Source organism: Equus przewalskii, chromosome 24 (genome assembly GCF_037783145.1).
Source record: "Equus przewalskii isolate Varuska chromosome 24, EquPr2, whole genome shotgun sequence".
NCBI classification, from domain to species: domain Eukaryota; kingdom Metazoa; phylum Chordata; class Mammalia; order Perissodactyla; family Equidae; genus Equus; species Equus przewalskii.
The window spans coordinates 33,025,714-33,052,699 of record NC_091854.1 but is presented as its reverse complement, the minus strand read 5'-3'; the positions used below and the strand labels follow the sequence as shown (position 1 = coordinate 33,052,699).

The 26,986-nt window shown below is 42.9% G+C and overlaps 3 protein-coding genes across 31 annotated transcripts in view; 2 read left to right on the top strand and 1 right to left on the bottom strand.

Annotated features, from left to right (window-relative positions):
- Positions 1 to 6,096: 6,096 nt before the first annotated feature.
- On the top strand, positions 6,097 to 12,365 carry LOC139079058 (EZH inhibitory protein-like). The gene is made up of 2 exons (XM_070591851.1): positions 6,097 to 6,136; positions 11,779 to 12,365. The coding sequence occupies exons 1-2, from the start codon at positions 6,097 to 6,099 to the stop codon at positions 12,363 to 12,365; spliced, it is 627 nt and encodes a 208-aa protein (XP_070447952.1).
- Positions 12,366 to 12,784: 419 nt separating this feature from the next.
- Positions 12,785 to 23,999, top strand: USP1 (ubiquitin specific peptidase 1). Of its 6 annotated transcripts, none has more exons than XM_070591956.1 (9): positions 12,785 to 13,228; positions 14,485 to 14,719; positions 15,848 to 15,968; positions 16,552 to 16,656; positions 17,262 to 17,422; positions 18,532 to 18,896; positions 19,987 to 20,157; positions 20,856 to 21,057; positions 22,527 to 23,999. In XM_070591956.1, the coding sequence occupies exons 2-9, from the start codon at positions 14,553 to 14,555 to the stop codon at positions 23,260 to 23,262; spliced, it is 2,028 nt and encodes a 675-aa protein (XP_070448057.1). In that variant the 5' UTR covers positions 12,785 to 13,228; positions 14,485 to 14,552; the 3' UTR covers positions 23,263 to 23,999. The 6 variants fall into 6 exon arrangements, with proteins under 6 accessions (XP_070448057.1, XP_070448054.1, XP_070448056.1 ...); XM_070591953.1 differs by having other exon boundaries at positions 18,532 to 19,220; XM_070591955.1 differs by having other exon boundaries at positions 12,997 to 13,228; positions 18,502 to 18,896.
- A 2,119-nt stretch (positions 24,000 to 26,118) lies between these two features.
- Positions 26,119 to 26,986, bottom strand: part of DOCK7 (dedicator of cytokinesis 7) — a 204,159-nt gene continuing 203,291 nt past the window's right edge. For all 24 annotated transcript variants that reach the window (XR_011532369.1, XR_011532364.1, XR_011532365.1 and 21 more), the window contains one exon: positions 26,119 to 26,571. Coding sequence is in view for 18 of the 24 variants with exons in the window: in XM_070591940.1 (XP_070448041.1) it covers positions 26,529 to 26,571 (43 nt within the window). In the remaining 6 variants the exon portion in view is untranslated. The remainder of the gene's footprint in view (positions 26,572 to 26,986) is intronic.

Here is a 26,986-nt window from a genome sequence, read left to right as displayed (position 1 = left end):
AGTTGAACTGCTGAAACGTGTTCACTGAAACGGTTTGACTTGCACTAATGCTTTATGTCCTCATATTTGTATCAAGAATTCACACACAAATGAAAATGGAAAAACAGTCAACACATGATTTCTGTCCCCTATTTTTCCACTTGCAATCATACACTTAGGTACCTTTTGACCCCACGGAAAAGAAATATCTAACATTCAGAAGGACCAATAACAGGAAGAAGAGAATTTTTTTTAAGGAATGAAATGTTTCTCGTCATAGTGGATTCGTAAGCACCTTCTCCACATATGCGCGTGCTAGCCGGCTGCCTTTTGGCATAACTGTTCCACGTTTGGCATGGACAGCATACAGGCTGGTGTCTTCAAAGAGGTCAACCAGATAGGCCTCACTTGCCTTCCGCGAAGCGCCAACAGCGGCACTCCTAAGCGCAGATGTGTTCTGAAGTCCTGCGCAGTTTCTCACACCAGCCGCTGGAAGGGGAGGTTTGCAAAGCAGAAGGTCAGTGGCCTCTAGGTCGGATCCCACGGAGCGCCGCGGCACCAGGCCTGTAACGATGCGGCTTCTTCGCCCCTCGCGTGGAGGGCGCACGCTTGAGGGCGCTCCCCCACCGGTCCATCAGCAGCAGCCCGCGCGCGGGAGGCTGGACGCAGACACCTCCTCGCTAAGGCCCTGCGCCTCGGCCCGAGCGCGCGCGCTGGAGGGGGCGCTGGCGGGAGAGTGAGGGCGGCGCGGAGGCGGCGGCGCGGAGGCGGCTGCCAACGCAACCCCGCAGGTTCCATTTATGCCCTGTCTTCTTCCATATCTCTCAAATAGTTCATAATGAGTAATTCCCAAAACTTCTCTTGCTCTACCGCAAATAGTGTTTTCCTTGTGTGGAATCCTGCTTTTTCAAGCAAACTCTAGCTAAATTTGTGTGAGCTAAACTTGTGCCAGATCTGTTTAAAAGGCCTGTACAAGGAACGTGAGGGATTTCTAATAAATATGGCTGCTTGGTGACAATGCTTGTAGTTCTTGTATCAAATTATCTCAAGCTTACCTAAAAGTAAAATGTCAGAACTATTTCCGTTAAGTGACTTTTTCACTATAAAAATGTATCTGTCTTGCCTCTAGGAATAAGAGACAATTTTGATTATGTAGATATTCTTGGTTCCAATTTTTTCCATTCTCTCCCCAGCAATTGTTGAAATGTTGGCCAAATTAAAATACTGTCCTGCAGATCTCAACAAACAATATGAAGTCTGGTTTATTTCAACAATTTGTGGTACCTTGACTTGGAATTATATTGCTTAATAGACAAGATAGTCGGATGGAATATCCAAAATTGGCATCAAAACCCCTAGGCCCTTTAAAATCACTCTTGGGGCCCTTCATGGAGAGCAGCCTGACAGCCTGACTCTGGTCTAAGATCATGCCTTTCGCTGACACATCTTCTAGACTTACTCTCAGGTAAGAAAAGGGTTAAAATGTTGTTTACATTTAAGGAAAAATGCATTATCAGTAAATGAGCCTCCCTATATGAATTGAGATATAGCCACTTCTGATTGTGTGAAGACCCTGGGGCAACATGTTCAAAACTGGAGACTCAACAAGGCCACGTTCCTGACTTGTCCTGGAGGTGCACCTGTCTGCCATCCTGGCAGCCCCTTTCCAAGGGGTCGTTAAGGGTGAGGGTCTAGAAGCTTTGGTCTTTACCCTAAGAAAGCCTTGAGCTAAGAATAGACTTAGGCTGGGGCTGGCCCCGTGGCCGAGTGGTTAAGTTCGCGCGCTCCGCTGCAGGCGGCCCAGTGTTTCGTTGGTTCGAATCCTGGGCGCGGACATGGCACTGCTCATCAGACCACGCTGAGGCAGCGTCCCACATGCCACAACTAGAAGAACCCACAACGAAGAATACACAACTATGTACCGGGGGGCTTTGGGGAAAAAAAGGAAAAAATAAAATCTTTAAAAAAAAAAAATAAAAAAAATAAAAAAAATAAAAAAAAAAATTTAAAAAAAAAAAAAAAAAAAGAAAGACTTAGGCTGAGGGTGCTGCTCCTCTGTGTGAATTGAGGAGATTCCCGGGGTAAACCAAGGCTGAGCAGTCCGAGGGGGAAGTTTTTCTTGTGAGAACTGAGATGAGATAGAGGGTAGTTCCAAGGTCATGTCCATTAACATATTTAATGTACACACAGATGTCATTGATTCATAAATGTTGGAACTTGGTGTGCCATGGGTAATATGGGACAAAACTTTTGCTATCTTAAGGATGCACTTGAAACTCAAGGGAGCAGGACACTGCCAGAAAGCTCAGTGGACTGGACTTTCTAACGTCTGAGGAGACAGTGAAGCACTTGAAGAAATCTCAGTGGGGGAGACCAGGAATCTAAACGGCCACGTCAAAGTGCTTCAGCAAACCTGGGTAAGTCAGCCCAGCCTGCTTCTTACACCCCATTGACAAAAAGACAAGACTGGCCAAGAGATGGCAGAAATTTTTGTAGATTGTATAATTCAAAATGAGGGGAAAATTTAAAAAAACTTTATACTTATAAGTTTTAATGTAAGTTAATAAGTTGTTTGCTTTTAAAGACAAAGAATGAAAGAGCATGACCTGAAAGACATGTAATTTATGGAAATGTTCTGCAAACTAATTGAGTTTTTAAGAGGTATTTGGATATTTCAGGATCTCAAAATGATTTAGAAAGGGTTCCTTACAAGCAGCCAAATAAAATCCTTAATTGAAACTATAAATCATCTATTGGTAAAAGGTGTAAAAACAAATTATTTTAAAATATCTGTTTGCAAGAATGAATATGCATAAGCATGTTTTGTGTGCAAACCTAAAGACATAACTTTTATTGGTGTTGTGATAAATTGCAATAAATCCATAAAGCTAAGGTGTTATGAATTAAATAGTTTTAACTAATAATTTTGTTTTTTCAGCATAACTTTGCAGGAAAAAAAGAATTAACTTCCAAGCTCCAAAAAAATGAGAGCATACAAAAAATTATGCTGTAATAATAATAAAATGCCTATATACACGCATGTGCACACAAGTACCTACACATCTGGTGACAAACACACGTTTCCTCCATGCCTGACTCTTAAGTAAGAAAAAGGGTGTCATTTTGAATCTTGATTCCAAAGACCATGCTGTCTGGGCTGATAATAAGGGAGCTAAGCCATTCCCTTTCCTTTTTTGGTAGGGAGGAAAAAATCATATGAGCTTTTCCGGTTTTTCTTTTTGATGTAAATTTTATAATTCCAAATTTTAGAACTTCTATATTAAATGTTTAAGTTCAAAGGTAATAAAATATATGATATAACGAATCAAGGAGCGTTAAACATTTCTTACTGTGGAAAAGTGAAACTAAGCAGAAAATCTATTGGTAAAATTGTTTTTTTAATGAACTTTAATTTTTTAAATGTGACTTTATGGTTAACATCTGAAGGGAAAGTATAGATACTACAAAATATAAAATTGGGAATACAAATGTCGTTTATTTTATTCCTTGCAAAGATTCAGAATTTTTTCCTAAAGTAGCTAAAATATTTTGTGACGGTATTGAAAGAAGTATAAATGTAAGGTAAACATATTACAGTTGAAATGTAATATAATCCACATACTCACTGTCTTATAAATTAGTTCTCATAAGTCACAGATGAAAATATAAAATACAAATCTGTAGAAAGCATTTCCTTTCATCTTATGGGGTAGTTTTTAAACTGTGATAGTTGTGATAATTCCTAACTACAGTATTAATCTTATTGTATTTTAATATTAAATTGCTTTAAAATTCTTAATTGGCTTTGGGGGTTATAGATGAAGTAAATATATATATTTATTTAGACTTTTTAAAGGTAAAAAATTAGAGTTCAACAGTGAATTCTATTACCAAATCTCATATAAAATTCTGTATCGTAATTAGGTCACCTGCTGATCTAGCCGAGTGTAGGACTTACACTTTGTTAATATTCACAGGGAGCCTGGAGCAGACTGTAATATTAATGACCCCAAAGACTCAGGCCCCCACCCACATCCATGCCCTTGTGAAGACCCCTCCCATGCTGACCTTGGGCTTGGCCATGGGATTTGCTCTGGCCGTAGAGAGTATAACACAGTGATACAGGTAGAGGCTTGGTACTAGCTTGAGCACTGGGTCTTGCTCTCTTGGAATGCTGCTGCCATTGCCTTGTGGAGGAGCCTGTGGCAGCCTCTTTGAGCAGCAGTGACCACAGGGAGGGAGGCCAGCCAATCCTGCTGAGCCCGGCCCCAGGTGACCAGCTGGCTGAATGCAGCCCACAAAGGAGCCCAAGCGAGACCACCAGAACTCGAGGCCAGGCCATAGAAGCATGAGGAGTAAGAAATTGTTACTTTAGGCCACCAGGTTTTGGGGTGGTTCCATACCAAGGCCTATACAAAATCTAATTCCAGATTAGTTGGACTGAAAGAAGGAAAAATGTGTCATAATCATCACACAATTCCCATGTTAGAGCCAACTCTATTCTTGTCTGGTTGAAAAATACGCGGGTTCTTTTCAAAGCCCAAAATGAACTGGTAAAGTAATATACAGCGAATAGTACCTTATGACATACTTAAGATTTATTTTTTCAATTAAGGCCTATAAACCTTTAGTAATATTGTGGTTTAAACCTATAATATGATAAAACAAAACAAAACCACATCACATGGCATATTCAAGGTAGTAAGAAACTATTTTTAAAGACGGACCTGGAATTTGCCAGAAAGCAAGGATGAGAGGGCCTGGAAGCCAGTTTAAAAGGTGTGCCCACAGGTTAAAATGTGATAGTTTTTTGCTTCAAAAAGGAAATAAAAATTATATTAATTAAAACAAGACCATAAAAAGCCATGAGTCCATAATGATACTCAAAAAAGAATTTATTTTCTCTTCAAATACTTAGTACTTTATTAAAGTACATTTTATTCAGAGAAGAAAAATTATCATTGAACTTTAACTGTAGGTCTCTTTCCAGGATGGGTTAAACATAAAAAGGATGAGAGAATCTTAACGACATGAGACAAGACTCTCCTCCAGTGAAGTATAAATAGGAGCGTGGACTTCCTGCTGCCCCTCAGCACCCACCCACTTACCGGACATTCATCCACTAAATTGTTACCAAACATCAAGGGAGCGGGCAAGGCATTCCTGTCATAGGCAAGGGAGGTCCTCCCACGACCCTGGGGCTTTAGATCGTGAAAAAGAATTCTAAGTCCCGAAGCCAAGTGGATTTTACCTTTTGAACAGACTTTAATTTGTGGAGATTATCTTTTTAATTTAAATTTAATTACTGGGTAGTGGTTTTACCAGCTGTGTTGAGGTTGGTCGCTTTTTGTGGTTACTACAGATGCTGATGAAGGCCAAGGGTTCAAATACTGAGCCTTCCTTAGCACCCAGAAGGTGAGGGTCGCAAGAACTGTCACTTCAATCCCAAATAATCCTACTCCTGTTGAGCCTTTTTGCTCTGCTCGGGCCTTTCCCAGGGGATGAAATCAGAAAACAATTCATTTACAGTGCTTTTTTTAAAAAGTTTTTTTTTTTGCTTTCTTCAAAGTTATACTTGTACATGATTTAGAGTTAAATGTTCCAACAAGACTTCCCATTCCCTCAAGGCAACCACTTTCAACTTTTAGCTGATTCTTCGGTATTTACTATCACAGATCTAAATGACACGTTCACATTTCTACTTCTCGGCTTTTCAGTTAGCCATTATCTGTTGATTTCCCAGTATGGAAGATAAGGATTTAGCTTTCTTTTGCACACTCCTCTGCACTTGCACCACATATCTACACTTTCAGTCCTTAAATCTGCTACAGTTATAACTTGCTCATCCTGCCCAATCAGCAGGATGTCATTGATGTAACAGATTAATGTGATGTTCTGCAGGATGTCCAGAAGGTCCAGATCTCTTCAGGCTATTTTATGACAGAGGGAAGGAATGTTAACATAGCCCTGGGCCATACAGTAATTGTGTACTTTCGTGTTTCATGGAATACCAGTTGTTTCTGATCCTTTCTTATGACTGGAATAGAAAAGAATGCATTCACTAAATCAACGAAGTATGCCAAATACCTGAGGCTGTATTAATCTGCTCTAGCAAATATGCCGCATCTGGCGCAGCAGCTGCTATCCGGCCTAACTGGTAAGTTTGCAGTAATCTACTGCCATCCTTCAGGGCCCATCTAGTTTTTGCAGGGCCACATGGTGAGTTAAATGAAGCTATGATGGGAATTAGTACCTCTGTATCCTTTAAATTCATGAGTGGCACTAATTTCTGCCACCCCTCCTGAGATACAATATTGCTTTGATTTCCTGTGCCATGTTTGGCTAGGGAGGGGAGACAATTTCAGAGGCTTCCACTTGGCCTTCCGCACTATGATAGCTTTTACTCCACAGGCAAAGGTCCCAAAGAGTTTGTACCAACTGCCAAATAGGTCAATCTCATTATACATTTGGGGACTGGGGAAATGATCACTGGGTGGGGCCACAGACCCAATGGACCCACTCTGAGCTGGACCTTGCCATGACCCTATTTATTAACTGGCCTCTCTATGCTGCCTTTCTAACAGAGGGCCACAATGATGCTTCTGGTTTCTGGGTTTCAATGTTAATTCAACAGTCCTTGAAATGTCTCGGTATTCCCACTTCTCCAAAGTACAATTACCCCAGTAAATGACCAAAGATACTTTGGGGATGGACTAGGGAAATCATTCCCATTTATACTTGTTGAAGTGTAGTAGGGTCCTTCCTCCTGAGGACCTCTTCAGTCAGTGGGTTCCAGGTCTTTAAGCTGGCTCAGGTGTGGAAACTGATTAAGGAATTGTGACTTTATTGGGTGAGAGCCCTTAGCCTCTTGGTCCTTTATCCTTGATTTTTTTCTGCTGATACAAACTAATAGGACCTTTGTTGGCTGCCTATCTATTTTGCCCCTAAGAACACCAAGTTCTATTAACCACTTCCATAACTGTGTGGGTTAGGTCCACACTATAATTTGTAACCCCCTGGCTTCTCATAGTTGAGCACAGCCACCTGGCCTCTATCGTTCTGGGGTCCTGTCATCCCCATTACTATCAGCAAGTCAACCGCCACCTTCAGCCATGACTTGCAGAGAGCCACCACTGAACTTTTTAGTGATGCTCACGCCCTTTGCACCAACGCCTTCCTTAGGGCCTTGGTAATAGTGCATCCTCCCTCTGGGCCATCCTTTAGAACATAACCGTCATAATCTTCGAGCTGTGCATAGTACCTCCGTTCCATATGCCCACTTCCCTGAGCCTTTTTATCCCTTCCTGTCCCACCTGCCTGTCCTTGTACTTCTAGCATTTCCATTTCATTCAGCAAGGGTCACTGTTTTTTTTCATGCTTCTAGGAGCCATGATAGTAGTGAGTTCACACCAACTGTTGGGGTCCTTGCCAGGATGTTAAATCCTGTATTTCGGGAGTGCTCCCACATCAATAGAATTTTCCTATCCAATTTTATGCTCTGGCCTCCTTGATTAAGCACCCTCTGAATCCAGTCCCATGCATGCTCTCCAAGCTCCTGGTGGTACATGCTGGCTAGGTCTTGCATCTTCTTTGGGGAATAGTCCTTTACCTCCATCATCAGGCACAACACCTCCCAACTAGGTTATGCTATGACTTAACCCTAATTATAGGCCTAGTGGCCAGAAGCCTAGTTGAGGGGGTGGTGGCTGCTAGAGAAGAGGAGAACACGGTGCCTTTCAGTTAGAAGCCTCTACCCAATCTTCAAGCAAGCAAAAGTGATAGCTCTTAGTAGGGAGGAGTGAGCCACACTGGAGGCATCAAAGGAGCCTGAGGAATCAAAATCTTCAGGAGCACCACCCAGATGTCCTCGCCACGTCTCAGAATGCTAAGTTTCCTCAACCATGGCCCTGACCTTGGCACGACAACCTGCCTTTTGGGGCATTTAACCATCTTTTAACCACTCTCAAGTTCTGGTCTTGGTGCTCAGCATTCTGCTTTTCCCTGCTGATGAGAACTTTGTGTGCGACAGAGGTGCTCTGGCTTTCACATCTGACTTGCAATTGCTGATTACCCACGCTCAGCTGTTCATTATTCTTCTGTAACCAATGGAGCTTGGCAATAGCCATCCAATTCTGTTATCCTTATTGCTGTTACTTCCACCCTGTGTCTTGAATGCCTGATCCATCACACCTCTACTGTTCCCTTCCACCTGGTACACCATCCCAACTGGACCATCACCATGTGCCAGAGGCTGGCTGTGCCTCACCTACAACCAGCCAGGTGGTCCATACTCCAGCTTCCAGCTTATTGCCTGCTTTCTACCAGTTGTCACAGGTGGGGTTCTCAGGAAGCAGACACTGGGACAGAGCATACAAGATGTGAAAGGAAAGGAGAGGAGGCAGGACTGGACAGAGAGAGAAGTCAAACTCCAATATAGGTCCAACAAAGCTTTGCCCAGCCTGCCCAGGAGCTCTGGAGTGAACACAGCATATTGGAAGTGCCGGGAGGTGGGCCATAATGGCTGAGCCTTTATATTCAGCCTGCCCAGGAGCTCTGGAGTGAACACAGCATATTGGAGGTGCCGGGAGGTGGGCCATAATGGCTGAGCCTTTATATTCAGCCTGCCCAGGAGCTCTGGAGTGAACACAGCATATTGGAGGTGCCCGGAGGTGGGCCATAATGGCTGAGCCTTTACATCCAGCCTTGCTCAATCACCCAGTGTAGGCTGCCCTGGAAGGGGCATGACCTTGGGCAAGGCTATTCTCTGCAGCTGAAGCAGACCCCGACGGAGCTGACAACTGGAGGTTGATATTACGACTCCTAATTGGACATATGGGCACCCAGAATAAAATTGTTAAGTGACTACGTTCTGACCCATTGGTTATAAGCAAGAATGGTGTGTACAAATTCCAGGAAGTATCCTTAAAGGAAAGATTATCTTCTCCCTTTCCTCTTTCCTGCTTATTAGAATGTAGACATGATGGCCAGAACGTAAGCAGCCATACTGGACCATAATGTAGAAGCCACTTGTTGAGAAGAGAGGTAAGTAGGTCCCTGACGGTCATGGAATCACTATACTAATCTAGACTGCCTAGCTCTGCACTGTTTATGTGCTGAAGAAATCAATGTTCATGTTGGCTAAGAACACACAAAAAAATTCTGCTTCTTATAAATTAACCTATTCCTATCTGATGCAGAATTTGATCCCTGTAAATTCATGCTGCATATAACATAACCTTAAAAGAAATGTGGTATTGGCTTAGTGGAAACATTTGGGCAGTGGGTGGTAAAGACTCAGATATCGCAAGATGGAAAACTGATGACCCTTGTTGCCCAGTTGCAAAATATTCGTAGCATGAAGGAAAATAATTGGAAAAATTTATAAACTTGGTATTTGCTGGCTTTTCCTTGCCACTTTCAGCAAAGTTCTCTGAGAGATGAACTCAGGCCAGGGCTAGCCAATCTGCAAGTAGAGATGGAAAGGAATACAGCTTTGCTAAGAGGAACTCTGTCTGTGATGTAAGTGGATTAAGAATCCCATAATTTGGAGCCTTAGGTGGCTGAAAAAAATCCAACTACTTCTATACCCCTAAATCAAAGCATGTAGAAACAGTGCCTGTGAACAAAAGCCTTGGAAGGAAATATGCCTGACATGCAGCCATGCAAGGCTGACAAATATGGCTTAAGAATGCTGTCAGTCTGTTAAATCCCAATGTTCAGATGCCCCCAAGTTAGCTGTCATTAAGAGAGAGGTGGCTGTGCAGCACACAGAAGCCAGGAAATAAAAGATAAAGTCTTTGGGCTTAAACACTGTATCTAGGCAAGAATTACGGCCCTAACTTCTCCCTCACAGAACTGACTAAAAGCAAAAGGATCAGAAATCTTTTGAATTTCTGCACGAATTACATTGCCAGAGATACAGGAAGACTGATATGCATCCATGGGCTTCTCCCGTCACTGCTGACAAGCACAGCTGTGGAGGTGTTTGGTACTTCTGAAGCAGCGTTAGGAGTCTCAGCATCCAGCCACCAGCTCTGTGGGCCCTGACAGGCAGGACGCAGGACACAGGACACATGCTGTCCCGGTACAGACTGCGGTGGGTGCGGCGTGCAGCTTTCTGAGGGGCATGATTTCCTAGGCATTGCAGGAGCAACGCAGCTCAGAAGTCATCATTTCCTGATTGCAGAAGGGTCACTGCTCCCTTGGTGGCCTCATTCTGTGAAGACTGGGACTTATTTCTGAAAATCAAATCCTAGTCTGTTTAATCGACACTCTTAAGTATTCAGTACTCTCTGTGCTTATACCAAGGGAATAGATTCTATTCTCTGCAACTGAACCTCGACTGGTACTGTAAATCGTACAGGAAGAATAGTGGTTGCAGACAATAAGATCTCAGTTGAGACAGGAAAGCTAGAATTAGGAAAATTAGAATAGGAAACTGGAATTGGTTATCTGTCCTGGTAGAGTCTGAAAACAGCGACGATTCTGATAGCATTAGAGAATGAGACACTCCCGTCCATGGTACACAAAGGCAAACTCAGGGACTGACTATAATTACATTTCTAATTCTGTCCTTGTCTGTTAGGGGCATCAACATTATACTGATCTCAAAATAAGCTTTCTATTTTGCTTTCAAGTAGGAATTATCAATCCCATGAAAGCATGGTAAAAAAAACTAGTTTTGAGCCTATTTTACCAAGTGATAGCAGCACTAACTTCTCTTTAGGCAGTTGACAGATCACTGTGTGTGTCATAGTGCTCTTTCTACAAAGCCAACGATCAGGAGCTTTACACATCTCACTCTTGCAGTGGGTATTTGGGATGGACATTTGATTCCAAGATGGGGAAATTAAGAGGCAGTTATTTGGATTTAGGATTCGTGGCTTGGCAAGGGAAGAGGTCACCAATGCCCTGCACACTTTTTAGGATAAATATCATCATTGGAGGTGATTTCTTACAGTCTGATGGTTTTACATACCATCTGGTAACTCTCCAATGTATATCCCCTGATCTAAATCCTCCACTGAGCTCCAAACTTGCTATCTCCTAGCTCAGCATCACTATTTGTATGTGAAATAGGCATCTCAATCTTAATATCCAAGAACAACGGCCCCTCCCATCAAAACCGCGACCACCCCAATGTTCCCCATTTTAGCAAGGACCAACCATTACCCAGTTACTTTGGTAAAATAAAAGAAAGTCCTGTCATTTTCATGTTTTTTTCTTACAATCCATCAGTAGGTCCTGTTGGCTCTGCTTCAAAATACATCCTGAATCCTACCAGTTCTCAACATTTCCACTGCTGCTACTTTATTCCAAGCCACCATGATTTAGTCCACAGGTGGCGCTTTTGAAGGTCAACCGTCTACCCTCAGCAGCCACTTTACAACTAATGCCACTCCCTAGTTCAAAGCCACCCAGGACTCCCATCTCTCTCCTGCTTAATCAGAACCCCATAGCTATCTCATTTGCACCATTCTCAGCCCTAGGCCACAGGGCTCCTGGCGCGGCACCCCTAGGCCACCGGGCCTGTAGGTCACCAGGCTTCGCACCCCTAAGTCACTGGGATCCCCAACCCTAGGTCACTGGGCTCCGCACACCTAGGTCACCGTGATCCGGGATCTCCACACCTAGCTCAGTGGGCTCTGGGATCCCCACACCTGGGTCACCGTGATCCGGGATCCCCACACCTAGGTCACCGGGCTCCACCCCAGGCCTCCCGCTCTCTCCAGAGCGAGCGCGGAGCGTGAGGACGCCGCCGAGGCCGCTCGGTTCCCCGGCCCCGCTCCCCGGCAACAGGGGGCGAGCAGAGGCCTGGGAGAGCCCCGTGCCCGAGGGCGCTCCCCGTCCCTCACAGGGGTCCGCCAGGTCACATCACTTCACCTAACCTTTACCCTCCTCTGGGGCGGGGACACGCGCCCTCTCGCCGCGTCCCCTACCTGGGACAACGCCTGGCACCAGCGGGCAGAGGACATAGCCCGCCCGTCAGCCCCGGGCCGGCGCCGCTGAGGAGAGCGGACCCGGGAGCGGCGGTCCTGAGGGGCCGCAGCCGCGCCCCGGGCGCCCGTGTCCGCCTCGGCGGCGACTGCACGGGACGAGCGCGGAGGGGCTGCGGGACCGCGGCGCTGCGGCGCTCGCCCAGGACCGCCCCGTTCGCGCGGGCCGCGCCGACCGCGAGACCCTCAAGAGAGCGTGGGTGCCGCACCCCGTCCCCCACCCGCCGCGGCCCCGCCCCGCTCCCCGCGGCCCCGCCCCCGAGCGCGCGAGGAGGGCGGGGCCACGGCGAAGGCCTCAACCGGAAGCCGCGCCGCGGCACCGCCCGCCGACGAGGGTCGCAGAGCGGGACTGAGCGACGGCCGCGAAAGCGCGCGCTCGAGTGCCAATGAGAGCGGATGAGGGCGGGCGCGCCGAGGGAGCTTCGTATGTCCAACAGCGGTTGGCTGGAGCCCCCTTTCCCTTCTTCTTATTGGCTGGGCCTCCCCGCCTTCCGATTGGCTTTCGCCTTGTTACTTGTGATTGGCTCCTCCTGGGCTGGGGCGGCCAGGTTTGGGGGCTGTTCGCCACGGATTGGCGGGTTTGAGCGCAGGCGGCTCCTCCCGCCGAGGGGTCCATCCCATCGTGTCTCTGTCCCGTCTCCCGACCCGTACGCGGTCCCTCAACTCGCGCGCACGAATGGTTAAAAAGAAAAAAACAAGGGTGTGAGGCTCGAGCCCGCCCGCCGGCCCGGAGCCGCCGGCGCGCCCTTGGAGGACCCGCGGGCTGCCCGTGACGCTGCCTGCGCGGCGCGGAGCCGCACAGCCCGTTGGGGGCGAGGGGAGCCCGGCGTCCCCGCCGGCCCGGCAGCCCGCGCGAGCCCGGGCCGCGAGTGGCGGGCGCGAGGCGGCTGCGGCCTGTGGCGCGGGCGCGGCGTGCGGAGTGGAGCCGGCACTTGGGGAGGCCGCCCCTCGGAGCGCGGCGCTGCGCGGGCCGGGCGACGGCGCGGGGGTCCTGAGACGGAGGAAAACGCGCCAAGTTTCCGTCGGCGGGGCGGGGCGCGGGACCCCGGCGGCGGCGGCGGTGCGGCGCTCCTGCCCTCGCGGCGGTGGCGGCGGCACCGCCCAGGATGTAGTCGCGGCCCGAGCGGCCCCGGCCCGGTCCCGCCCTGCAGAGCGGCGGGCACTCCCGTGCGAGCGCGGGCGCCAGCTCCGTCGGGGCTCCGCCGCCCGCCCGCCCGGCCGGCGTCGAGCCGCGCACCTGTGGGCCGCGCCAGGTGAGGCCGGAGGGCGGCGGGCGGCGCGGGGGCCCCCGGGCAGGTGCGGGCGGGGCGGGCCGTCCCCGCGCGCGTCCCTGGGCGCTCGGCCGCCCCGGCTCGCTGTCGCCGCGCAGTTTAACTTTAGTTCCCAGAAGTTTCCCGGGCGCCACGTGTCTGGGACTTTTGTCGGGGACGCCCTCCGTGTTTGCCGCTTCTCGAGGAGGAGTGGCGCGCGTCGCGTTCTGCGCCGAAGCTCTGAGCCGGGCTGTGGGGGCCGCCTGGCGCGGGGCGCGCTTGTGCCGCCGGGGAGCCGGCTCGGGCGCCCGCCTGAGGACCGCGGGCCGCGGGGCCGGCCGGCGGCGACTGGTGCCCGCGGTTCCGGCTGCCCTGCCTCTTCGGGAAGCCGCTTTCCGCCACTTGTTAGCACCGGCGCCCGGAGAGACCTGACGAGGCCTGGCGCGGCGGCGGCAGCGGCTCTGGAGCCCCGCGGGGCGGGGGCCGCGTGGGCTCGCTCGGCGCTCCGTCCGCGCCTGGGGGTCCCGCTGGCTCTGGCTCTGGGTGACTTCCCGGGGACGCTGCCGTCAGGTAGCGGGAAGGAGGGCCGATGCAGAGTCACGGCCGCTGATGCTTTGCTTCTCGTCCGAAAGTTTTCCTTGAGAACAGGGCAGATTGCAAAAGACAAGCCGAACCGCCTTTTCCTCGTCAAGGCAGTGTGTGTGTTTAAGAGCGGCTGTGGTCTCTCGTGCGCGCCCCCGAGTGCAGCCGCTTCTCCCGCCGCCCGCCCGGCTGGGCGTCTGCTGCGTTATTTCCTCCCGCCCCGGGGTCGCCCTGAGCGCCGGGCCCGCGCCGTTTTCGCGGGCAGGGTGGCCGCCGAGCTTCTCGGAGACCGGGGTGCTGGTGTTCAGGGGGACGCCCGGCCCGCTCCTCCGAGGCCCCCTCGTGCTCTACACCTAGAGACGGGAGTTCGCATCAGTACTTTCTCAGTGAGTTAATTGGGAGGAAGGTCGAGTTGTTCCTCCTCCATCCTCGCGCTGTGCTGCGGGCCTGCGGACGCGGGTGTGTGACAGGCCGATGCTCTGAGTTTGAGGAGGCGGAGGCCGGCCGGCCCCTCCGCTGGCGCAGTCGGCGTGGCGCGCCTGCCCTGCCGGGCGTTCGGTTTGCAGCCCGGAGGTGTGACGAGTCCCATTCCGTGGTAGATTTGCTGTCAGACTGGTGGTGGTGGTGCCTACCCCTGACGACTGGCGCCTGACGCAGCCTTTCTCTGTGATTGACAGATATGCTTGTGGATTGCAACGTCCCTGCGTGAGCCGGTTCTCGTCGGCTCCTTGGGATTGAAGAGAAAATGCCCGGTGTCACACCGAGCGAAAGCAGCGGACTTTCCAGAGGAAGTCCGTCCAAGAAAAACAGACTTTCCTTGAAGTTTTTTCAGAAAAAGGAAACTAAGAGAGCCTTGGATTTCACAGATTCTCCAGAAAACGAAGAAAAAGCCGAGTGTCGAGGCTCTGAAATGTACGTATGCCGGTTCGGCCGTGTGCTGTCTGGAGGCCGCGTCGGCGCGGGCGCGGGGCTCGTCCGAGGCGCCCGGGGCCGGCGTCCAGGCAGCCGGCGTCCAGGCGCGAGCGCCGCCCGCTCCCGGGGCTGAGGCGGGCGCGCACCGGGGAGGAGTGTCTGCCTGCACTTACTTTCCAGCCCCCGCCTGAGTGTAGCGCAGCGCGTTTTTGTAAGGCTAAGAAAATAGGCAGTTCTTTCGGTTCAGAGGATGTGACAGTTCCCTGAGATCGTTCAGCTTTGTAGTCACACCTAGCATCTAAACGATCAAACCTGTTGGGGTGTACAGTTGCGGATCCTATTTAAAATGAAGATAGGATGCTTTTGAGGCACATGCCTCAGGGACTGAACACTGAGACCCCATCGAGCCCCTCGCGCCAGCAGTTGCTCTGGCCGAGGCCGCGCGGCTGGGCTGAGGTCCCACGCGCGCTTTCCGCCGCGGGCCGGCGTCAGTCTGGGGGACCGTGCGCGCCTCTTGCTCGGCAGCCTTCACGCCTGTACACGCTGAGGGGGCCTGGTACACGCTGAGGGGCGGGTGGACAGCTGGCGGCAGTACCGTGACCGAGTGCGGCGGGGGCCTGCTGGGTGTCCGGGAGGTGAGGTGTCAGCTGCAGCGGGTCGCTTTTGAGGGACAGCTGTATGAGTCTCTTCTTAGACTCTCTTTCCTCTTAATCTTCTACTAAGGAGTCTGACTTCTTAGTGCAGCCTCTCCCAAATATTGTCAGTCGGGTTATTCCCAGGTCTCTACCCAGACTTAAACGACTTGATTAGAATGTCATGTTGGCTTTACAAATCAGTTCCAGTTCCTCAGTTTCTACTCTGTAAAACGGGATTAGCAGCCTCTTGATGGAAATTGTTTTGAGGCTTATTGAGTGTAAATAATGTTTTTAAAGTGCTTATAAAACTTTCATTCGGGGTGTATAGCGATTTTTGCACCTGTACAGATTTCTTCTCTTAAAATGTCAAGTAAAATCCATATACTTTGGAGACCATACAACTTTTGGGAAAAGACTCAATCTAAGGAAGTAATGTTTCCACTTCGTTTCTTTAAATACTTCATTATACCTCTCTCCCCTCTATACTCAATAGTGATCAAGTTGTTCCGGCAGCACAGTCCTCACCTATAAACTGTGAGAAGAGGGAGAACTTGTTACCATTTGTGGGACTGAATAATCTCGGCAATACTTGTTATCTTAATAGTATACTTCAGGTAAACTGACAGTTTTGCTATATAATGAAACTTGACTAGGTAAAGAATGATGTAACATTTAGTGTTTCTGAGAATTTCAGATTATTGGCGGATTTTAATTGTCCATACTGCCTTTGCCTTTGTAAGTAAACCAGAATGGGCTAAAGTAATAATAATGATTCTAAGTTGCATGTTAAAACTTCTTTGGGGTAAGAGAGAGTGATATATTAAATATAATTGGGATAGCAAAATTGAGTAGATCTTGGTTAAGGGGAAGATGCCAAACCTTTAGTTTTTCTGCCCAATTCCTGTTGCCATGGTGATAATATATTTTAACACTTGGAACTGTATCTGCTTAATGTTGTACCCTTATAACCATAAGTCTGAGCAGTGTCTGCTCAGGCTCAGTGTCTTGCTGCCAGTGAGGGAAGACAAGTGGGCTACTATGATGAAATAGAGAACAATTTTGACAAAAATATTAGATCTCAGAATTTTAAGTGATGCACATTTAAAAGTGCTTTACAAAAAGTGTGATAGCGTTTTAATGATTTTAGGTACATTGTTGCTTGTTCAGTAAACACTCAGACAGTCTCACTTTTTATAGGTATTATATTTTTGTCCGGGTTTTAAATCTGGAGTGAAGCACTTATTTAATATTATTTCAAGGAAGAAAGAAGCCCTAAAAGATGAAGCCAATCAAAGAGAGAAGGTAAAAAAATAAAAGAAGAGAATATAAAAAGTAAATTAATAGAAATTCACTTGCTTAGAAATGAAAAAGTAATAAATAAACACAGGATTTGGGAGGAGGATGACAAAGATTATTTCCCTCAGTATCAGAAAGGCAGTTATTTTTGATTGTAACCTATCATTAACTCAATAAAAAATTAAAAAAAAAAAAAGGCAGTTATTTTTCATTCTTGCAAGGTAGCTAACTACATTATCCCTTTTTAGAGTGTCTTCTCCGGTCCTCTAATGTATTGTTTACTAATCAGCACTGTTATTTGTATACCACCATCACAATTTATCATACCTTTCTGTCATCTGCTACTTATCTATTGTTTTCAAATTGATTCGCTTTTAAAATAAGAAACCTTTGACTTACATAATTAGAAAAATGTTATCCACATAATAGAAAGTAATCAAGAAATACTCTTACAAATCTTTAAAAAGTTTATTTGTATATCTCCATAAAATTAGTGTTATAATGAAATTAAATTTAGAAAAGCTAGTATTGTCTAGTGAGACAAAGACAAGAAGGTGGAAGGTACTTAATTTGTTGATAAATATATTGGTTGTGTATTTCTTTCTTGACAGGGAAATTGCAAAGAAGATTCTTTGACAAGTTATGAACTAATATGCAGTTTACAGTCCTTGATCATTTCAGTTGAACAGCTTCAGGCTAATTTTCTCTTAAATCCAGAGAAATACACTGATGAACTTGCTACTCAGCCAAGGCGACTGCTTAACACACTCAGGTATAACCTATAATATAACTGTAGGATTCCAGCTTAGTTGCTTATTGCTCTCTTTGCAGGAGAGTATATGTGAACAAATGGGAATAAAGGGCAAAGAAGATACAAACTAGAGAGCTATGGTCCTTAACATCCCTGAGGCTCCAAAAACTAGAAATTTTTTCACGAGTTTGGTAGTAAATTCATTAGATCTGAATTTGTATGAGTTTATTTACAGCTTTATTCCTATTTATCTGTAATGTGAATATTCATACTTTTTTCTGTAGAAATTGTAATGTGTTTAATTACGGGATACTGCCCCATATCATGTTGGTGATACATATTTTATGTGCCATATTGTTTTTAATCTGAAAATATCTGAATTCCTAAACACATCTGGTCCTAAGGATTTCAGATTAGGAATTATAGGTCTATATTCAAAATATATTATACATAAGAAATGTAAATTCCAAATATTCTATTTTTGTTGTATGTGCTTAGAAGATAACTATTAGTTAATTGGATTAGATTTCTTTGTAGTATTATCTTTAAAAAATGAAACTTTATCCTATATATAATATAGCCTTATCCAAAATATTATAGGGTAAGTCTTTAAAAAATTATTTAATCATTTAGTTTAGGAATGGACCTAGATATAATACATTGCTATATGTTTGTTAAGAGGCAGTTGAGCATGGGGGCCAAGAGCAGATTTGAACCCTGGCTTTGAATCTCAGTGACCTTGGGCAAGTTACCTAATCTGTACATAGTGTTGATAATAGTACTTACCTCAGAGGGTTATTGTGAGAATTATGTTATACATATAATAAGCCTTTTGAAGAAAACCTGGTACATGGTAAACACTGTATATGTATTAGCTGCTATTAACAATAATGTATTTAGAAGAGGATCGAAGTATTTGTGATCATGAAAGTGAAGTAAAATTTGTTTTAACTTTTAGTTACAAGTTTAAATAATTTTCAAATTAGTAGCTGAATAAATGTTTTTAGATTTTTAAAATAATTTATAATATCCCTGTAAATGAATTCATTTCTATATAGAAAATTTTTCTCCTTTTTTTTGTATTATATCTTCAAAACTAGAATACATGAAATGGGAATTTTTATTTATAGGGAACTCAACCCTATGTATGAAGGATATCTACAGCATGATGCACAGGAAGTATTACAGTGTATTTTGGGAAACATTCAAGAAACATGCCAACTTCTAAAAGAAGAAGAAGTAAAAAATGTGGCAGAATTATCTACTAAGGTAGAGGAAAAACCTCATCAGAAAGGGGAAAGGAGTGGTATTAACAGCGTAGAGATGGACAGCATGAGGCATTCTGAAGACCATAAAGAAAAACTCCCAAAAGGGAATGGGAAAAGAAAAAGTGACACTGAATTTGGCAACATGAAGAAAAAAGTTAAAGTATCCAAGGAACACCAGTCATTAGAAGAAAACCAGAGACAAACCAGATCAAAAAGAAAAGCTACAGGTGATATGTTAGAGATTCCTCCTAAAATAATCCCCAAGTACATTTCTGAAGGTGAGAGTGCAAGACCCTCACAAAAGAAATCCAGAGTTAAAGTAAATTGGTTAAAGCCTGCAACTAAGCAACCTAGCATTCTTTCTAAATTCTGTAGTCTGGGAAAAATAACAACACACCAAGGATCCAAAGAACAATCTAAAGAAAGTGAATATCTTGAAGAGGACTTGGGGAAGGGTGAAAATGATGACACAACTAATGGTTGTGGACTTGAATCTCCAGGGAACGATGTTAAATCCATTAATGTTAATGAAGTTAAGCCCATAAACACAGGTCAGTATAATTTATTCTTAGACATTGATAGGTAGGAGGATTAACAGCTCTAGAACTGGAATTTTCTCTTCTTAGATACACCTACAATATAAATCTGGTAAAGTTTTAAGAGAGAAATTAACACTGAATGTAAACTGTGGTGTTTTAAGCTCTGCTTAGATGAACCGTGTGTGTGTGTGTGTGTGTGTGTGTATGTGTGTATATAAATCGCATTAATCTTAAGGTAATATTAACTTACAGTTTATAAACGAGGAGAGTTCAGTACATTTTAATGGAAAGAGAATAAATATGTTACCCCCTTAACGTATACAGTATTTGACATAAATTCATGAAAGAAGTGCATTTAGTGAAATGCAGTTTTAAAGTAGAGAACTAAGTAGTTATATCATACCAGAACTGGATTTCTACCTAGTTTTGTCCACATCTACAGATCTCAGGGAAGATGTGTAGTATTGACGTGGTTAATGGTTTTATCAAAAGTATCATCCTTACTTTGGGGTTCTTCTTTGGGGAGTGTCTTTGGGAAGGGAGTAAAGACACAATTGTGACTCTCTTCGTTTTTAGAGACAACAGGAATTCATACTCGAAACTATCTTTACAGGGAATGTATACTTCATGAATAAGGCACCTCTTAATGCCAATAAGCAAGTTGAGATATGAAAATCAGCCTTTTTATTCATGATATACTTTAAATGGAATATTGGTTATTTGGGCCATGCTGAGAAACTAATCTTTATAGACTTACATTTTTCTATTTTTGTTTTAGGTGCAGAGCAGATTGGTTTTGAGCTAGTAGAGAAATTATTTCAAGGTCAGCTGGTATTAAGGACTCGTTGCTTAGAATGTGAAAGTTTAACAGAAAGAAGAGAAGATTTTCAAGACATCAGTGTACCAGTGCAAGAAGATGAGCTTTCCAAAGTAGAGGAGAGTTCTGAAAGTAAGCAAAATTGGCATCTTGCATGGACTGTGGAATAATTATAGTTTTCTTCAACATAACAAAAAGTCTGACAGTAGCTTGTATAATTATTGAGAAAAAAGCTGGCTTTTGGTGTCTTTGGTATAATAAAATATTTCTGCTCACACAACTTAGTAATAGTTAGCATTTAGAAAATGGTGGCATCTTTATTTTGATGTGTAGAGTGTGTCATAATGGGAAAATGAAATGTTTAGTAAGTTAACTTTTGGGAGGAACCTGAATCGCAGAGCTACGGAGGCTATTTTTGTTAACACAGTATCTGAACTACTGTCTTGTCTAGTATAAACCACAAAAAGTATGGAAATGTCATGGGAAATGGTCCTGAGACTGGTTTACCTGTTTGGATCTTGCCATTGGTTATTAAATATAAACTGAAGTCTGTCTTACAGAGTCGGAGACTAGGTTGATCTTGATTTTGCGGTCCCTATCACCTAAATATTTTTTGGCTGACCAAATATAAATATTTAAAAGATACATATGCTGTTGAGGATGAACGTGTAAGATTTTCTGAAACTAAAAAAGGAAGTCTTTTCATTTATTATTTGGGAAGGATTAGTCAGTTGAAATTACATGCTAATTTTGAACATGGAACTCTGTGGTTTAATTTTTTAAATGTCTGAGATTTTTTATTTGTGAGTGAAAAAGATTCTCTTATGTAGTTTCTCCAGAGCCAAAAACAGAAATGAAGACTCTGAGATGGGCAATTTCACAATTTGCTTCAGTGGAGAGAATTGTAGGAGAAGATAAATATTTCTGTGAAAATTGCCATCATTATACTGAAGCCGAACGAAGTCTTTTGTTTGACAAAATGCCTGAAGTTATAACTATTCATTTGAAGTGCTTTGCTGCTAGTGGCTTAGAGTGAGTATTATAATAAAAGCTATATGAAGAAAATGAGCTGCTATATAAGAAGTTTTGTTCAAAATACTTTAATAGTAACAAAATAGTATAATATAAACTGTTGAAGTAATTTATAAAAATTGCCTTAGAAAAGTTTGTTCTTAAGTTTCCCTGTAAAAGTGCATCAGTTTAAATCCTTTTGGTATGAATACATATTCTATGATTTTTCCCACATATTTAGATACAGTTTTTGTTGAATTGATTAAAGCAGGGAACAAATTTTGTATACATCAAGATTTTTCTGAGGGGAGAAAAAGGGCAAAAGTATTTTAGTTTTAATTAAGGTAAGCCAGGAAATCAAACTAGTCTTTCAACAACTTGAGAGATTCTTCTATAGTTGAAAATTGAAATATCTAAAAGCTATTAAAAAATGATAAGTACAGAAATGCCAGTTACATTTTGGATAGTCTGACTTGTCCTGACATGTGTGCACAATGTCATTGTAGATTTTATTCCTTTCTGTGTTAGCGAATTGTTTGAAATTACCATGAGGGCTTCCCAGTAGCTCTCCACACACCTTATTATGCCAGAAGATGACATAGTCCTTTCTCTCAGTGGACTTTATCTTTGCTACAATACTATCTTATTTAATGTTGTCCCCAGATCTTGGTAGAGGCAAACTTCACATTAAAATGATTTACTAAAATGTGAAGGATTTTGAAGTTCAGTGTTTTTAAAATGCCATTTATTTTAATTTTTTGTGAAGAAGATTGACCCTGAGCTGATATCTGTTGCCAGTCTTCCTTTATTTTATGTGGGCTGCTGCCACAGCATGGCTTGATGAGTGGTGCTAGGTCTGTGCCCAGGATCGGAACCTGCAAACCCCAGGCCTCCAAAGCAGAGTGGGCAAACTTAACCACTATGACACTGGGCCAGCCCACCATTTATTTTTTTAATGCACAAAATTAGGAAAATAAAGAGGGGGAAATGTCATATATCCCTCACAGGAACACCTGAATATTAGCACTTCAATATTTTTTCTTTGTGTAAATGTTGTAAATATTACACAAAATTCGGGTCTTGTTTTTATTCTTTTGTGTTTATTATGAGTACTAAATCCCCGCCCCCCCCCCCCCCCCGCCCTGTCCCCTAGGAAGATTCACCCTGAGCTAACATGTTTCCAATCTTCCTTTTTTTGTTTTGCTTGAGGAAGATTGGCCATGAGCTAACATATGTGCCAGTCCTCCTCTATTCTGTATGTGGGATGCAGCCACAGCATAGCTGATGAATGGTGTAGGTCTGCACCCAGGATCTGAACCTGCAAACCTGGCCATCAAAGCAGACTGTGCAAACTTAACCACTATGCCACAGTGCCGGCCCCTATGAGTACTAAATATTAAGGGTTCACTCAGACTTTTACTTGGTTTCACATTGGGTGTAAATGTATCAAGTTGGAATCACAGAAAAACGTTTTCTTTTTTCTTCCAAAGGTTTGACTGTTATGGCGGTGGACTTTCCAAGATCAACACTCCCTTACTGACACCTCTTAAATTGTCACTAGAAGAATGGAGCACAAAGCCAACCAACGATAGCTATGGATTATTTGCTGTTGTGATGCATAGCGGCATTACAATTAGTAGCGGGCATTACACTGCTTCTGTTAAAGTCACTGACCTTAACAGTTTAGAACTGGATAAGGGAAATTTTGTAGTGGACCAAATGTGTGAAATAGGTAAACCAGAACCATCAAATGAGGAGGAAGCAAGGGGTGTGGTGGAAAATTACGCTGATGAAGATGTCTCGATTAGAGTTGGTGCAAATACACAGCCAAGTAAAGTTTTGAACAAAAAAAATGTAGAAGCTATTGGACTTCTTGGAGGACAAAAGAGCAAAGCAGATTATGAGCTATACAACAAAGCGTCTAATCCTGATAAAGGTGCCAGTACAGCATTTGCTGAAAACAGAAGTTCTGAGACTAACAGTTCTAATGGGACCCATGAATCTGATAGAAACAAGGAATCCAGTGACCAAACAGGCATTAACATTAGTGGATTTGAGAACAAAATTTCATATGTAGTGCAAAGCTTAAAGGAGTATGAGGGGAAGTGGTTGCTTTTTGATGATTCTGAAGTGAAAGTCACTGAAGAGAAGGACTTTTTGAATTCTCTTTCCCCTTCTACATCTCCTACATCCACGCCTTACTTGCTATTTTATAAGAAATTATAGAGTGAGTGTATTTTCCTTGTGTATATACTAAACAGACCTGGACAAACGTTGGCAAAGTTGATTACATTAAAGGGTCTTTGGCTTATCTTTTGAAGCCATTGGATATTACTGGTTTCTTTCGGTTTTTATAAAATAGTGAAGTTGGAATTGAAAACCATGTTAATTTTTAGAATTCATTTTCCTTAGTAGAGACTAGTGATGCATTAGCTTCTGGGAACAAACTTCTATAGGTTCTTAATTATCCAAAACAGAAGCATTTAAACAGTTTTGCGTTTGCTTTTTAAAATAAAGTGCTTGTATTTTTATCTCCATATTTTGGAGTAATTATCTACATGATGTTTATAGGTCCTGTAGTTTTTCAGCTAGAAGGAGAATCTCATTTCAGTACATTTAGTTTCATAAGTCGTGAAGCCAGATCCTTGATGGGCTGTATTAGAGGCACAAAGTCTGGAAGAGGTGTATTCACAATGGTGTCCATTTTGTGCCTTGAATCACTTTGAAGAGTCTCAGAAAACCTGGACAGTCAGCCCCCTTCTATCTTCACAAGAATTTTACTTGTATTTATGAAGATGATTCTGTATTCTAGTAAATCTTTTTAGGCATGGACTAATTTGTATCTCTTCATAGTCATACTCTACACAATCTGTATATAGTACATCAAATTTAGAGGTGTGACCTTAAAGTTAACTTTTTTAAAAAACCAAGAGGTCAATAAAACTTAAACTGCTTAACAACTATGTATACAAATGCTTGAATTTTTTTTACTTGCACATTTTTATGATAAATATAGCTTGGTTCTCTTAAAGATCAGAATATGTGTGTGTATGTATACTATATACACATATTATACATAGACACACATAGAAGAGAAAGCATGCATAATTACCTTTAATAAAATTTTCTGAAAGTTGAAGGTGAAGAAATTTACAAGTAGGAGAAATTGTGCTTAGTCTATCCAAGTTGTCATACTTAAAAGAAGTTTACAATAAAAATGGTCACATCCTAGTTGTCCTTTAAAGGAGACAGAACTATGGAATCCAAACTTAGATGATGCTTTGGGTACACATAAAAACTTGGTTAAATTTTCATTTTAAATACAGTATATTAAATTGGTAAATGATCAGTTATCTTACGACTTGTTAAAGGACATCCTTGGTATTAAGAATATTAAAAATAATTCTAAAGAATATATAAATGCTATTGGAATAACACTTCTACACCCCATTTTAACAGATGAAAGTACCTTTAACAAATAAACTAGTTGCCCATTTAAAATGTCTTTCATTCTTCCACAAGATGATGTGATATAAAGTCAGTTCTCCCCTGTTTCTATCTTCAGAATCACTGATGGAACTTTAAAAAGAAACAGCCCTGAACACCACCCACACACTTCTGATGGGGCAGTTCTGGGACAGAGCCTGGGCTTCTAACACTCAGGAGGCAGCCAAGTTAAGAATTTTTTAAGAAAAGTATGTGGGAAGTTAGGTGTTCACTATCATCCAGTGTTTTAAGAAAAAAGCCTCTTCTGACTTGAGTCAAAAGATAATTAGTATTGCAAGATAATTAAGTCATAAACCTTAAAATTCATGATATTGTCACCGAGATGCATGTGAAACAATCCAAACTCTTACATAAGTGTAACCTAATGAGAAATGACCAATAGGTTACTAAATATTCTCTCCCTTATGTCTACCTGCCCCCCCCCCCACAAAGATGAAAGAGTATATGTGTTACCTTTTTTTGATTTAATGAGTTTCCATTCTTGACTCCTTGCCTTTCCTTATTGTTCATCTGGATTGTCTGTCCCCAAATAGATTTTTGAGGTTATGCCTTTTTGACTTCTCAGTTCACCCCTTTTGGTCCTACGTTGTAGACTCATCTGAAAAACCTTTTTGTGATTCAGTCTTTGAATTGATCTAGGTAAGAGGAATTTGAGGTAATATTGCCTGTTATAAGGTAGGCTGAAGGGGGGATACCAGCCATCACCTCTGCTCTCAAGAGAATTGAACATTTTTGAGATCTTGTTTTCAACACCAACTACAGAATGAAGGCACTATTAAATTTGATCAGTTCTTAAGTGATTCATGTAACATGGTCAGTCTGTAATACTATGCAAAGAAGACATATCCTTCACAACACTTGCAGAAATCATTAATGTGCACTTTCTCAGAAAAACTTGAGTAATTGAAATATTTTCAAAAAAATTTTTGCAGTTTTTCATATAAAATTATTCATATTCTTAAAACAGCTGATTTTACTTTACATGTACTTTGTAAAATCTATACAAGTGTCAAAAAGCAGAACTCGTTCAGCTAGTAGATTGAAACACTAGCTGTCTGTTTTATGGTGATAGAAGATAGTTTTAAAGCAGGTTTCTAACTTACCAGTTTAGATCCCTAAAAAACTGATAACATGACTAGCTTGTTTAATTTGAAACACAGGAATCATTCATTTCAGTCCCTTTGAGTCTTGAAGTTCATACTATCATTAGTATGCTAAGGTTGGGAGTCAAAGATGAAGCTCTTGTCACTGGTTAGCTATCTCAGTATTTAATCATTATTTATAGACAAAAGCTTTATCAGGTAAAGTTATTTCTGCAATTTATTCTAAATCCCTTTTTTGGATGTCTAAATGGAAAATAGCTTAGAAACCAGTGTTAAGACTTCACAAACCAGTCATCAGTATATCTCACCCATTTAATTTATTCATTTATTTAATGTGGGCTCTTCTTTGGGCCCATAAAGTAACTGTCAATTTTGATCTTCATTTTGCTAGTTTTGGAACTAGCTCTTGAATCAACTCTAACTTATTCTCTGCCTTTGTCAATAAAGAAAAATTTTTGAAGTCTCAGTAAAATTAGTGTAAACGTTCACATATTTAATAGTACCTTTAAAATAAGCATTACTACATTTAAAATGGTTCCAGGATGAATCTATAAACGGTAATATAAATTAAAAAATACAAACTTAAAGTAAATAAATTTAACATTAGCCATGGTATAAATAATGGTAAATGTATAGTGTACCTTTGAGTCATTGAATTGTCTTAAAAAATAAAGAACAGCATATTACCAGAACATTAAAACCATAGCCATGATTCTCAAACTTCAACAATCTACATTTGATAGTTTGGCCACTGCATTCTTCAATGAGTAAATTAATGCTATAATTTCCAGAATTAAGTCCCAAGTCCTATTTTTCGACAGATCTTAACTTCCTTTCACGCTCAATGGCTCTTTTCAAATGAATAAAACAAATGTGTTTATTTTAGAGATCCATTTTGCGCAGGCTCATTCGACTGAAGGAATCTCTGGGGAGAAAATGAAAGAATATAGTTATCAAGTAAACAATTTTCACATACTCCTTTAAAGTATGTTTTAAGTACTTTTTTTCTGCCACAGTTATCTCAAAGTTTTGCCACCAAAAACGTAACTTTAAAACTTCTTTACCACCAAAGTTTTTATTAACTTTCAAGTTACATGCTCATCTTACACACACTGCGCTATATATTCTGGCTTGCAGACTTCTCTACAGATTAAAAATATATTACAGTAAGCACTTTGCCAAGTCCATTGCACATTTATTCATTTGTCCAATAGGTATATTTGATATTGTGATAAAACAGGAACTAAGGAATAATGACAGATTTCAGGAAAAGATCTGGGGTCATAAAAAGGCAAAAGGCATGTATTTCTTTACTAAGATATTAAATTCTATGTCTTAAA

Excerpts from the sequence above, each read along its gene's own strand:
- USP1 (XM_070591951.1), top strand. The coding sequence starts at position 14,553 with ATGCCCGGTGTCACACCGAGCGAAAGCAGCGGACTTTCCAGAGGAAGT. Across the intron at positions 15,969-16,551 it reads ATCTTAATAGTATACTTCAG|GTATTATATTTTTGTCCGGG; the intron begins GTAAACTGACAG and ends CACTTTTTATAG. Across the intron at positions 16,657-17,261 it reads AAGCCAATCAAAGAGAGAAG|GGAAATTGCAAAGAAGATTC; the intron begins GTAAAAAAATAA and ends CTTTCTTGACAG.
- LOC139079058 (XM_070591851.1), top strand. The coding sequence starts at position 6,097 with ATGCCGCATCTGGCGCAGCAGCTGCTATCCGGCCTAACTG. Across the intron at positions 6,137-11,778 it reads GCTGCTATCCGGCCTAACTG|GGGGCGAGCAGAGGCCTGGG; the intron begins GTAAGTTTGCAG and ends CCCCGGCAACAG.